The sequence below is a fragment of the Jaculus jaculus genome, chromosome 12, assembly GCF_020740685.1.
Source record: "Jaculus jaculus isolate mJacJac1 chromosome 12, mJacJac1.mat.Y.cur, whole genome shotgun sequence".
Classification (NCBI taxonomy): Eukaryota; Metazoa; Chordata; class Mammalia; order Rodentia; family Dipodidae; genus Jaculus; species Jaculus jaculus.
The window spans coordinates 39,813,209-39,826,804 of NC_059113.1; the positions used below are offsets into that span (position 1 = coordinate 39,813,209).

At 51.2% G+C, this 13,596-nt stretch overlaps 1 protein-coding gene across 8 annotated transcripts in view; it reads left to right on the forward strand.

The window, feature by feature from the left end:
* Positions 1-13,596, forward strand: part of Gas7 (growth arrest specific 7) — a 253,382-nt gene that overhangs the window by 209,903 nt on the left and 29,883 nt on the right. For all 8 annotated transcript variants that reach the window (XM_004663133.2, XM_045130728.1, XM_045130725.1 and 5 more), the window contains 2 exons: positions 1,213-1,269; positions 12,325-12,414. In XM_004663133.2, the coding sequence (XP_004663190.1) occupies positions 1,213-1,269; positions 12,325-12,414 (147 nt within the window). The remainder of the gene's footprint in view (positions 1-1,212; positions 1,270-12,324; positions 12,415-13,596) is intronic.

Below are 13,596 nucleotides of genomic sequence, written 5' to 3' on the forward strand. Positions count from 1 at the left end.
GCACTGGTTTCTGAAATAGAAACTCTTTAAGGTTCCTTTGCACCGAGCACTCCAGGGATGTTAGTATTCACAAGCTATCAGCCAGAGGAGGACTGTGAAGCAGTTGGGAGGGAGGATGCGGGCAGGGCCTTGGTCAAGTCCACTTGCCCTGGTTCACAGATGGGTTCTGGAGGCGAGTGCCTGCCCTGCCAGGGCGTCCAGAGTGGAGCTGAGCCTTGAGTCAGGACCGACTGGCTTTCCAGTGGCTCATTGGTACTTTTTTTGGCTTTTAGGTGCAAAGTGTTAGCTGCCTCCTTAACTCCACAAGAACAGAACAAGAGCTGTGTCCACCTCATACCTACATAGGGTGGCCACCCACCATGCCTTAAAGGCGCTACTCTCCACGTTACTGTGTGACTCAGGCCCTGCTGGGGAGCTGTGCTTGAACCCTGAGTTTACACCAAAGGCCAAGATGGAACATTCTAGGTAGAAGGCTGTCATCCCAATTGTGACTGTAATAGCTGTAGACCCTTGATTTTTCTCCACCAGCATGGTCCCAGGACTCTGCCAGCAGCTGAGGACCTGTGGACCCAGAGGTACTTGGAGCTCAAGTTCTCTTGCTGGCAACAGGGCTAACATAAAAAGGGGATCCAGACTAATGATCAATTTGGCTGAGAAATTGCAGTGGCTCCAGGGCAGAGAGTGACAGGTCACAGAGCAGCGCCCCTGTGAACATTACATATATTTACCATTTGACATTTTGGACTCGCTGGGGCAAGGGGGGCAGTTTAGAATAAGATGTCATGTACTGAGTCCTCAGTGCCAGGAGGTGGTGGCCTACACTCTGCCTTAACTCTCTGCTCCCCTGAGAGTCTGCTGCTCAGACAGCTAACAACGTGGACCAGTTACCAGCAGAGGGCAGCGGAGGGGTTAACTCCCCAAATCCCAAATGGAGCGGAGAGGAGGGGAGACCTGGTTTGAAGCAGCTTCCTCCTAGCCTGTGCTCAGCCTTCCTCGTGTGTGTGCGCTGGGCGCAGCGCGGGCTCCGAGATGCACCTGCTGGTCCTGGCCCAGAATATGGTGACTCTGGAGTTAACGGCAGGCTGACATCCCTGAACTTGCCCAGCGGAGGGCTCTTTAACCAACCCCTCCACCCTCAGGGACCCGGAATGGGGAGAAAAAATGTCCAACATGGAGAATAGCTTTGATGATGTTTCGTGTCTCTCTCCCCAGAACCTGGGATCCTCCTCGTCACCAGGCAAAAAGCAGAGCAAGGAAAACACCATCACAGTAAGTGCTTCGTGGAAGTGGGGGGGGGGTGCGGGGGAAGCTCTCGGGTTGGGTGACCAGCTGGGGCTTTTGGCCACGGCTGGGCTGTTGCCATGACAATGTGGGCTGCCAAGCAGAAGGGATGCCCAGCTTGGAAACAGAGAAGTTCCAGAGCTTGGATTTAGCTAAGTTCCCCAGCCGCACCCTCCTCCTCCCTCTGTCAGGTACCCACTTCACTTTCTCTTCCCTGGGGAAGGAGGGAAGGGCTGGCTGGTGGCTGCAAGGTGGCAGGAGCCATATTTGTGGGGCAGGCAGGGGAAGGTGCATGTGAGGCAGTGGGTTGAAGGGTGACTGTGGTGCGCAGTGAAGTGACGTGGAAATTACAGTCACAGCAGGGAGGCTTTGTGCAAGGAAACTTCTGGAAGATATCAAAGTTAAAAGCAAGTGAAAGTGCCCTAAGAATAGAGTTTCTAGGAGTTTTTGATGAGAAGCAGCCTGCTTCCCAGGGCGGTCCCCAGAGCCGGGCGAATGCTGGAGCAGGAGCTGAGGAGATGTTCCCGCTGCCTCCCAACTCTGTGCTGGGCCGGGGCCGGGACATCGGTGCCCCCCACTCCACCAGACGGAAGAAGGAGCTGCTCGAACAACAACTTGGGCACTTGAGAAGAGTGCTGTAGGCTTGCTGCTCTGGCACAAGTCTGGCAAGGTCAGGAATGACCACCTCTGCCGAGATAAAACCAAGAGTGATTGTACTGCTGTGGTCACCCAGGGCAACCATTCTATTTTGCTGGGATGAGAGAAAGAGGCACACACCCAGCAGCAGTGGCACCTGCTGCCACCTAGGCACACATTCACTGCACACCAGCAGTGCTCCGAGTGGCACATCCCCCCCTCCCTGGCTATGTGAAGTGTGAATCACTTCATAGAATCAGTACGGTAGCGTAGTGATGTGCCAGGACTCTGAAACCCGAGTGCCACTTATGTCACTTACGAGCTATGCAAAAGCCGGGACAAGTTCCTCAGCCTCTTCCTATCTCAGTGTTCCTGTCTGCAAGGCAAGGGAATGGCTTCTGTGCTGTGGGAACGGTGTCAGGACTCAACAGATCCGTATTTGTAAAGCACCAGACAGAGCCCGGCACATAGTCAGTGCTCAGTCCCCACAGCTGTGATCATCACCCTGTTGAAAGAGGAGGAAACTGAGGCACAGAGTGGTACCAATCAGGATTCAAAACCTAAGTTCTTGCCCCTGGTAGTACACTGAGATGGTTTGGACCCATCAGGTCATCAGCCTTTCTTTTTTTTTTTTAATTTTTTGTTTTTATTTTTTGAGAGCGAGAGTGAGAGAAAGAGAGAGAGAGGGGGGAGAGAGAGAGAGAGAGAATGGGCGTGCCAGGGCTTCCAGCCTCTGCAAACGAACTCCAGATGTGTGCGCCCCCTTGTGCATCTGGCTAACGTGGGTCCTGGGGAATCGAGCCTCGAACCAGGGTCCTTAGGCTTCACAGGCAAGCGCTTAACCGCTAAGCCATCTCTCCAGCCCTCATCAGCCTTTCTTGACCTCCCCATGCCACTTGAAGGCTGGGCAGGGCCACTCTCAGAGCGCAGCTGCAGCCTGCCTCATACGAGAGCAGCTGATGGAGCCAGGCAGAGCATGGCAGGCTCCAGGCGCAGGCTCCTGACAAGCATAGTCCCTAGCTTCACGTGGCCACCAAATGCCCCATGCTGAGGCAAAGAAGGGGCTCCCCCAACAACTCCTGAAATGGGGAGAAGGGAAAGAAAGCAATGGGGAGATGTGCTTACACGTTTACATTCTGGGGGGGAAAAAAAGGACAAGTGAGGGATCGACAGCAGTGTGTCATGCTGGTTGGACTTGTCTGGAGGGCCTGTAGCTGTGGCACTCATGAGGTGGGGCCCTTCCAGCATCTGTCCTTCAGGCGGCCCTTCCCAGTGTGGCCCTGGGCTTCCCTGGGATGGCCCACGTTGTCTATCCCTGCTCTCAAGGCCTTTCTAGTTCCTTTCCACTGGCCTACATCAGCACATGGTGAGAGGTGGTCTGTAACATGTCATCAGCATTTAAGGCCTGAGGTCCCTGTTTAAAATGCAGAATCCTGAAAGGTATCTACAGTTGGTTTTTCTGCTCTTTCTGGAGCCAGGGAAGAAAACTTCATTTTTGTTCACCCACTGTTCTGGAGGCTTGAAATAAAGACTGGTGCCTTGGGGGACTGTTGCTGAGGAAACAGCCAAAGGAGAAATTGTCACAGGTCACAGAGCAAGTGAGAATGAGAACCGGGGACTTGAACCCATGTCTCCCGGGCACTTCCTGTTGCACTACCTGGCCACCAAAGTCCCACGTGACTCCAGGCTAAAGACTTCTGTTCCACAATTCTCTTTGCCAGTGCTCCATCCCAGCCCCTTGCTCTGGTATCAGATCCCACAGAGCTTGGCACTTCCTCAAAGGGAAGAAGGGAGAGCCCCGTTCTCAGGAGGCCAGGATGGGGGCTTCCCATTCCCTTGGGTGTGTGGATGACGTGAGCAGCTTCCCCAGCTGTCTGGTCCAGGAAGCGCACAATTCCATATACCCAGGCAGCAAAAGGAGTGTTTCCCCTGCAAGGGAGTGGAGATGGAGCTGGTTTGGAAGGGCAGAACACACGGGCACCCTGGAAGCAATGGTAGGGCTGGCAGCCATGCCCAGCTCTCATCTCTGCTGTCAACAGTGTAGGGCTAGGTGGAGGGGCTGCATGATTCAGAGTGACAGGCACTAGTGGCCGTTTGCAGACCTTGGCACAATCATAACACGTCAACATCTAGAGGATTCTAGGAAAGATGACAAGGAAGGCACCCAGACACACTCCCCTGGAGAGAGGAATGAGGGGCCATTGTGGTCCTCAGCTCAGCTCAGCTCAGCTGCCCACTATAGCCGTCTGAAGCCATGGTGCCAAGGAGGGCTGGAGGAGCCCCTGGGGTTCTGTCTTCTCTGCTCAGCCAGCTCAGGCTTCTTTTTTCCCGCTCTTTTAGGTCAGGGGAAAGATTAGGGACTGTCTGGCTGAAGCTTAGGTTGTCAAACTATGACCCCTTGGTGCTGTAGTCTCTGAAGAAGACTGTGCCCACTTTCCTGGCATAGCCCATACTGTATTGGTACTGGGGTCGGTGCCCCAACCTCCAACATCAGCCCCTCAGGTGGATTGCCCTCAGCTCTGATGCCATAGCTAGGAGTATTACCAGCTGCTGCTGCCCCTGGGTACCCTCATGGAGTTCTGGGGACTACTCTCATGGTTGCAGTGCCCCTGTGTAGAAAGGCCCAGCCAGATGCTGGGGCATGGGTCCTTCCCCGCATGTCTGAGGGCAGGAGAGAGCAGCATGGGCCAGCTGGGTGAGGCCAAGACGCTCAGGGGAGGAGCGGGGGGGAGCGGCCACCCCGTACACGCTGCCAGGCACACCCTCCCCTGCTTTCTGCTGACCACTTGCCTTACGCAGGGGCAGAACAGAGCTACGCTTTGCCTCGGCCTCTTGGACAGATAGCATGACAGGTTGGGGGCTCAGTCTACAGCCAAGTTCAGCCAGGGTTCAGACCCCGGTTCCATTATTCCATACAGGCTGTGTGACCTGTATAAGTTTCCTAACCTCTCTATGCATTAGCTTTCTGGTCTGTAAAATGGGGATAAAACAGCACGTGCCTTCCAGGGCCATTATGAGGATTGCCTGAGGTCAGCTATTAGCTCTTGCCGAAGGGAAAGTGGCTCTCCATTCTGTCTCCTGTGAGGACAGGTGACTGAGGCTTTTCCTTCACCCCGGGGGCTGTGGGAGGAGACACACCTTTTTCTCAAAGGTGAGCTGCATTCTTGTGTCAAGTGCCTGAATTGGGAAGTGGTGGTGATAGTGGAGAGGAGGAGGGCACTAGAGCCTGGACCTGAGGTGCAGAGGTCACAGAGGGACAAGGCAGAGTGACTTGCTAGCGCTTGGGAGGCTGGCCGTGGACCCTGCTGTGTCGGCAAGCTGCATCACAGTGAGCTGGTGCACTAGCCTCTGAGCCTCCGTTTCTTCCAACCCGGTGCGTTGGCACTGCAGATGGGTATGTCAGGAGATTGCTTCCTGGGCATGACCACTGCGCAGAGCCTTCGCCATGCCCTCTGCTCCCACCACTTTCTGCTCTCCAGAACCCAGTGCCCTTCCCATTTCCTGCCTTAGTACGTGGGGGCACTTCTCCACTCAGGCCAGCCGCTGCACTGCCTCGGCCCCTGTGCCGGCTGGTGTTTGGGGGCAGTCTGTGCCTCACTGCGTCCACAGTCGTGGCTCTCCAGCCTTCACACTGTGGGTATGCAGAAGGCTCCCCTCAGAGGGCACCCTCCTGCCCACAATGCTCTGCTGCTAGACACCTCCCTGGCTCCTCCTGCCTTCGGCACAGATGCCAGGACACACCTGCCAGGCCCTCTCTTGCCTCTGAGCCAAGCTGAGCAGTGTATTCCAGGACTGAGGGCCCACACATGCATGTGTGCACACAGTATTCCTTGCCCCTTCCCAGCCCACTTGCCCAGCTCCGTCTCAACTCTCACTTCCTCTAAGATTCCTCTCCTGAATCCCTGACCCTTCCCGTAGCCTCAGCACCCTGTGCCAACCCTCGTGGGAGATTTATTGCCACAGACTGCTGCACTTTATGTATCAAACTCTTGATGACAAATGTGCTTTATACCTCCAGTTCCCAGTCATTGCAGTAAGATACCTTTACTGAGCACCCTCTGTATGCATAACAGTGTGTCAGGCGTTAGGAAAGCCCTGGGAAAAGATGGTCTCGCTTCCCAGCTCTGCTCGTGGACAGGTTGTTGTCAAAGAAGAGGATACAAACTAGCCAGCAGCAGAAGTAGCAGCCCCAGTGCGCGTGTACTGGTGCTGAGAGACCAGGTGTAACAGGCGCCACCGAGGAGCCCTTCGGCCGACGTTTAGTTGGAAAGGGGACCTATCCCTCCAGTGATACTGTGACTAAGGGATGGAGCTCTGCTCTCAGCATGGCCTGATTTGAATACTTCTTAAGTCCTCGGTTTCTTCATATGAAAAGAGCTGGCAGTTCCGTGCCCATGAGCTCCTGGCACGAGGATATGAGCATGCCCGCAGAGTCCTAGGAGATGAGGCTGAGTCAGAGCCCCCACCTTCCATCTCAGTAAGGGGCAGTTCTCCGGGTGCCCACTGGGGCACGCAGAGACGGAAGTCCCCGTGTACTACTAGAGAGAAATCCCCAAACTGAAGGTGACAGTCTGTGATAGGCACTCTGGTGCCCCTGACCAGACCACCTGAAAGTCGGAAGCCCTGATGGAGTGGCAGGCTGGCAAGAGGCAGTGGAGGATGAATGCCCCCCACCCCACCCCAGCCAGGCTGCCTTCTCCCCTGTCAAGACGGGGCTCCTTCCATGGCTCATGCAGGGTCCCTTGAGGAGCCCTGTCTGTCAAGGCCATCACCTTCTTGTCCCTGACCCAGGCATCTCTCCATGAGGTCCTTTAGGATCCAAAGAAGAGAGCCGTGGACTTGTCTTTGCGTTTTCCACTGTGGTGGATACCAGGCCTTCTCCTCCCTCCAGTGGTGCCAACGAATGCTATTGCTCATGTGATCTGGGCTCGCCACGTCACCTGGCCCCAGGTTCCTATGTAACCCAGGGTGGCCTCGAACTCACTGTGTAGCCAAGGATGACCATGAACTACAGACCCTCTCGTTTCTACCTTGTGTGCTGGGTTTAGAGACGTAGCCCATCATGCAGTGCTGGAGATTGAACCTGGGGCTCTATGATTCTAGGCAAGAAGTTTGTATGCCCCCTGCTAGGGCTGTGTCTCATCAAACCCTCCAGGTGAGTCAAGGCATGTTCTGCCTTGGTTCTAGGGCAAAAGAGGGAGTAAGTGAGACTTAGTTGGTCCCAGGTCTCCTGCATACCTCCAGTAGCCTTTCAGATGGCCTTAGACCCAGGTGGGATTTGCCATTGAATGGAATGCCCGAGAATCAACTCCCCCTCTGGCTAATGGGGTCTGTCTTCGTGAGTCCCTGGGGTGCACAGTAACACCATTTCTCTGGTCAGCTCAGAAAGAGTGCTGGAGAAGAAGGCTAGGCAAGATCTGCTTCCTCTCTTGCCTGGACCCACCAAGGGCCAAGCCACCTCCTTTCGTGTTAAGCTTCTTCCTTTGTGGCCAAGGCCAAGGGCAGTTTGGTAGAGGAAAGATGAACAGGTAAGGGAAGAGCACGCGGTGCCTTTGGAGGCATTCATGCTGCCTTTGAGTTCAGTCAGTCACTAGCTATGGGCTCTGACAGCAGATTCGGTCAGCTGAGAATTCAGCCATCCACAGATTGAAAATATTTTTAATAATTTTATCTGTTCCAAACATGTACAGCCTATTTTCTTGTGATTACTGAAACACAACAGAACAACTATTACATCTAAAAACAATGACGAGATCATGTAGGTTACATGCAAATGCTGTGCTATTTTATATACAAGCCCTAAGCATCTGAGAATTTTTCCATCCATACACAGCAGTGCTGGAAACCCTCCCCCCCCACCACCATCACCACACACACAGATATCAGAGGGCAATTGTATTTTCAGCCTGCTGGTACTATGGTCCTTGATGCCTGGCTCACTTCAGTCAGAGCTCCTATATCACTGAATTGGGTTAAAGTTCCGTGAGCTCCCTTAGAAGCAAAACACACAGGGAACTGTGGTCGCTGATGCTTCTGTAATGAGGATGACCAGACACAAAATACGTGAAGGTTCTAATCCACCTTTTGTTCTCATTATGCCTCTGAGCAACACCAGCTTAGCAGGGACTCACCTAGGGACAGACCTTGGGGATGAGGAGCTCAGCATAAAGTAAGAGTCTCCTTTCCTAAAGCTGGGCATGAGACGCTGGTTTCCTCACCTCCAGCAGGCCAGTGTCACCTTGCCCCATGAAACCCTAGACCCCACCTTGACCGAATTGGAATTCAGTACTGCGCCTGCCCCAGGAACTCTGTGACATTGACATTCCTACCCCTACCCCACGGGGCTATGTGTAGCAAAGGAACCCCAGCCCCCACCTTATCTCACTGGATGTGGGGTCTAGGAACAGGGCCTCTCTCTTAGCATTGCAGGGGCTCTTCCTGCAGGCAGCTGAGGTTGGTGAGGGGACTTCCAGCCTCCCTCCTGCCCCTAGGCCATAGGCCCGTGTCTGTACATCCCTGGACCTGGCTTGGCTGACAAAAAAAGTTTGCTGGGCTTGCATGGTATTGTTTTAATTTATTACTTCATTTATTTTTTAATTTTATTCATTTATTTTTATTTTCAAGAGAGATGATAGAGATTGAGCATGCCAGGGCCTCCAGTCACCACAAATGAACTCCAGACACATGTGCCCCTTGTGCATCTGGCTTACGTGGGTCCTGGGGAATCAAACCTGGGTCCTTTGGCTTTGCAGGCAAATGCCTTAACCACTAAGCCATCTCTGCAGCCCTACTTCATTTATTTTAAACCTTGAGTTAATTGCCATCACTGAAAAACTGAGGCAATTCACAGCCTCACCCTGATTTCCCGCTGATCTAAATCATTGCATAATCTGGTAACGGGGACTACTGGGCTGGTTAATGGACTTCAATCGGCCCTGGAGACATGTCTCCACAGCCCAGGGCAGGGGCTGCTTCCCTCCGGTTCTAGTTAGAGATTCCTTCCGTGTCACAAGGGCACCTTACTGTTTGCGTGCCCCTCCTGTGACCGGTCTCCCAAGCTCGGGCATTTTCTGCTCAGCTCTTCTGTTTAACATTAGAATCTCCCACTTCATCGGATGTGTGGCCCGTGAGGAGAGGCTGGAGGCGGATGTGAGTCGTGCAGCCACGTGAGCCTGAGCAGGGGCAACGCCGCTTCCACAGAGCAGTGACAGCCGGGGACACCTCAAGCACACATGGGCAGAAAAGTGGCCGGGACAAGCCAGAGGCGCCTGTGGCACATTTTGCATGGCGTATGGCCTTGGGTTATAATTCTAAGCTGTAGATGTTCTTATAACGTGGATTGTAAGACAACCTTTCACCTCTTACCCTACCCTTGCCTGCTTCTGAGTCATTCCTGTCCTTGGCCCTACTATAGCTTGGATTCCAGAATTGTTCTATACAGGAAGTTCCAATATATGGTATGTTCCCCTGCTTTTCCATATGTGCAGGACATACTGTAATACTTACTAGTCTACTTGCGTTCTCTGCTCCCCCCCACACTTGAGAATATGGCCTACTACATTTCCTTAACAGTGTATATGAATTTTATCACTGTATCTTTTATTATGGATACAACTTCCACTGAGCCTCTCCCTCTCTTTCACTCTCCTGTCTCTCTCTCTCTCCTCTCTCACTCTGTGTGTGGGGGAAGGGGAGGTTTTATGTAGCTAGATTAGTTACTTTTCTCGTTTCTGGAACAAATTTCCTAACAAATGCAACTTAAGGAAGGAAGGGTTTATTTTCGCTTACGGAAGAGGATACAGTTTGTCTTGGCAGAGAAGGTGTAGCAGCAGGAGCATGAGGCAGCTGGTCACATCGCATCTATAATCAGGAAGCAGAGAGAGATGAATACTGATGGTCAGTTTGCTCTTTCCTACTTGTTAAGTCTAGGACCCTCACCCATGGAATGGCGCTGGCCACAGTTAGGTGAATTTTCCCATCTCAATTAACCTACTATAGATACTGTCTCATAGACATGCTCAGAAACTGTCTCCTAGGTGGTTTTAGAGCCTGTCAAGTTAGTCATTAGTCATCACGAGTTGAACAACTTGACAGACACAGCACTTTTAAGTCAAAATCCTCCAACCCTTATTGCTGTACCCACAGGCTCAAAGCCATCTCATAATGCAAACGACATGCGATCCAATTTTAAAACCCCCCTTATCTTTAACAGTTCCAATAATGTTCAAAAGTCTAAGTTCAGAGTCTCTTCTGAGACATGGGCAATTTCTAAACTGTGAGCCCCTGTAATGCCAAAAACCAAAATAAACACTTCTAGGAGGATAAGAAGTAAACGGTTCCATTTCCAATGGGAGTAATAAGGGCATAGTGAGGAGAGATCAGACAGAACAAGACCAAATACCCTGCAGACCAAATCCTGCAGCTCTACGTCTGGCCTCTGGGGCTCCTGGTGGAATCTTCTGTGCTCCAGAGGGCTTGGGTAGGCCACCTTTCCAGCTCTGCCATCTCTGTCTTGGGCCAGCCGTGCTCCATGCCTACAGCTTTCCTTAGCACTGTCCCATGATTCTAACATCTCCAACATCCTGCACCTTCACAGCTTGACACAGTGGCCTCTCAGAGCCTCTTTGTAGAGACTTTGTCCCTGCCACTCAGTGCCGGAGTTCAGATACTTCCTGGAGCTGTGGTGAAGGCTCCATGGCCCCTTCAATCTTGCATCATTTGTGCTTATAAAAATAGTACCCTATAGATGAAGCTGCTAAGTTTATTTGGCAGCTCAAGATATAGCCTGGCCCTCTTAGACCACAGTCGCATCAGTTTGTCTGTGTACCAGGCTGACCTTGGCAGAACACTTCCCTAGAAGGTTGTGTTCGAGCAGGGAAACCCTTCACCAGCATTTTCAGTTTAGGCTCCTTTCAGATGAATTTGCGTTTTTGTAGTGAGAGGTGTCTTAACCCTCAGGGCACTTTGCCTATTGTTATAACAAAAAAGAATAAACTTTCTCTTTAATAGTGCTACACTCTTTAGCAATTTTAAATGTATTATCCCAGGCACTGTCTTCATCTGGAGCTTCAAGCATCTTCACACACCTTTTCTTACCCAGCCTCACATTTTTATATATGTTTGTTCTCTTGCTAGAGATTTAAATGTCATAGCTTGAATGCTACCTTAAAGTTTCCTCTATCAAAGAAATTAGTCCAGTTTTAAAAATTCAGCCTCATTCCAGTTCTCAGGACATGGGCAGATTGCAGTTAGATTCTTTGCTGCATTATAATTAAAATGGTCTCTAGTCCACTTGGTGATAGAATCCTTGTTTCTTCCTGAAACTCAAGAGCTGCGCTCCCACTAACCTCATTTTTGTCAACTTTGTGATCCATACTTCCTCTAGAATAGCCCATTATTCTACGGCTTCATTTGTGCCATATTCTATGGCTTTTCTAGTTCCAAACTTGTCCATATTCTCTTGCTAACCAGTTCCAAAGGTCTATGAAACTCCTTGATCATGTTTTATCACAGCAACAGCCTCACTTCTCAGGACCAATTTTCTGTATTAGTTCTTTGTTCTTTGCTGTGAAAAAAAAATGCCTGAGAAAGGCAACTTAAGGAAGGAAAGGCTTATTCTGACTTATAGTTCCAAGGGACATAGTCTGCCATGGTGGCAAAGGCAGGGTGGCAGGAAAATGAAATGGCTAGTTACACACTGCATTCAGTCAAGAAGCAAAGGGATATACATGCTGATGCTCAGCTCACTTTTTCCCTTTTTGTTCAGTTCTGGAGCCCAGCCCATGGGATGGTGCCACCCACAGTTAGGATGGGTCACACCTCGGATGACCTAATCTAGAAACCCTCTCACAAACAAACTCAGAATTCTAGGTCTAGATAATTCAAGATCCTGCCCAGTTGACAGTATTAACCATCAAGATAGCCCAGGGTGGTCTTGAATGTGTGATCCTTCTGCCTGCCGCTGGCTCCTGAGTGCTGGGATTATAAGTGCTGCCATCAATCCTGACTTGTGCATTCTTAATTTACCCATTCCCCTCCTGTTGAACCATTCTGGTCCAGCCATTTGCTACTATAAGTTGTGCTATGATGGAAACCATGCACAAACATCCCTGTACACACAGGGAAATGTATCTGTAACGTCAGCTCTTAGAAGTACAAGATCAAATGCTGGATCAAAGGATGTAGGTGTTTACAAAATGGGATACATCCCATCAAACTCCCCTCAAAGAGATTTTCACTGGGTTCCTGCTCCTGGGGTGGGTGTAAGTGCCCCTCTTTTGAAGTCCCAGCCACTGGTCATCAGAATATCACTGACCCTCTGCCATCAAGGTGGTTTTAAGGGAGACCTCCTTCATTCCCTGCCCACTTCCAGCAACCATATTTTCTTTCTCATCCTGTGCCCTACAGATAAACTGTGTGACATTCCCTCATCCGGACTCGATGCCTGAACAGCAGCTGCTGAAGCCAACAGACTGGAGCTACTGTGACTACTTCTGGGTAGGTGCTGCCTCAGTTTCCCCTCACTGGAGTTCCTCACCAGGAGTGCACACCTGGGAGGGGTGGGAGAGACCTTTCATGTTGTGGCCACTTTGACATCTGGGACAAGAATTTAGACTCCCAGAGTCTAGATCATCCCTGGTGTCTCAGGGCACCTGGGAGGTTTTCATTGACAGTAACATGGGAAGTACAGCTGGAATGTAAGCAGGCTGGAGGGCCATTTCTCCTGATGCTCGAGGAAGGCAAGAGACTAGAATTAGGTTCAGCACAGAAATCTGAGTTCTAGACCTGCTCCATCACTGGCATGAACAGCCTCAGACAAGTACTCTACCTCCTTGAGCATCACTGTTACCAATACAGTCACAAGACAGTTGGGTGCTGGGATCTGTAACGTGTCTGCTTTCAGTGTCCATGGCTCCGAAACCTTTGCGTGTTGATGATGGACACAGAATTGCTGTGTTGGGAGATGAAACGTTCCACAGGATGTAGAGGACTGGGGGAGGTCAGTGGAAGCAAGGCCCTGTTCAAGGAACTTGTGGAACTGGACAGAGCATGCCACCTTGCCCTCTGGTCAGCAGCATCCCAAGAAGTCATGCTTGGGCACCCCCATTTTTCATTTATTTGTAAGGGTTTTTTTTGTTTTTTGTTTTTTGTTTTTTTTTGTTTACCAGGCTGGCCTTGAATTCACCTTTCTCCTGCACCTATTCCTGAGTGCTGGGATTACAGGAGTAAGCTAGCTGTGCCCAGAGTTCTCATCTTAATCCCAACTCTGGGGACTGACAATTAACCTGGTGCATTTTTTAAATCTCCAGGTCACCAAAGCCTTTCCCCCTCTAATAGGGATTTCCCCCTGATGACGGTCATTGAGACCTGTTTTTATTGCTGGTTTTCCCCAAAGCAAGTGAATCATTCAGCAAGTTCATTCTAGAAGGGCTTAGTCTGTTTGAGTGACTTTGCCTTGCCTTTTCATCAAGACGTGACATTCATGTGAAGTGTGCAGTGGAGAAGTGACGCCATGACACGGCTCATCTGCATGGCAGTGATCTTCCTTTTGCTAGAGATGTCACCAGTGCTGCCAGAGGAGGGTCTTGGGGCAGTGCAGATGAGCAAAGGAAACAGCCTCGATCAGGACCGATAAGGTCCCTCATGAAATCCTTCATGTCTCTGCAAGCCTCAGCAGTG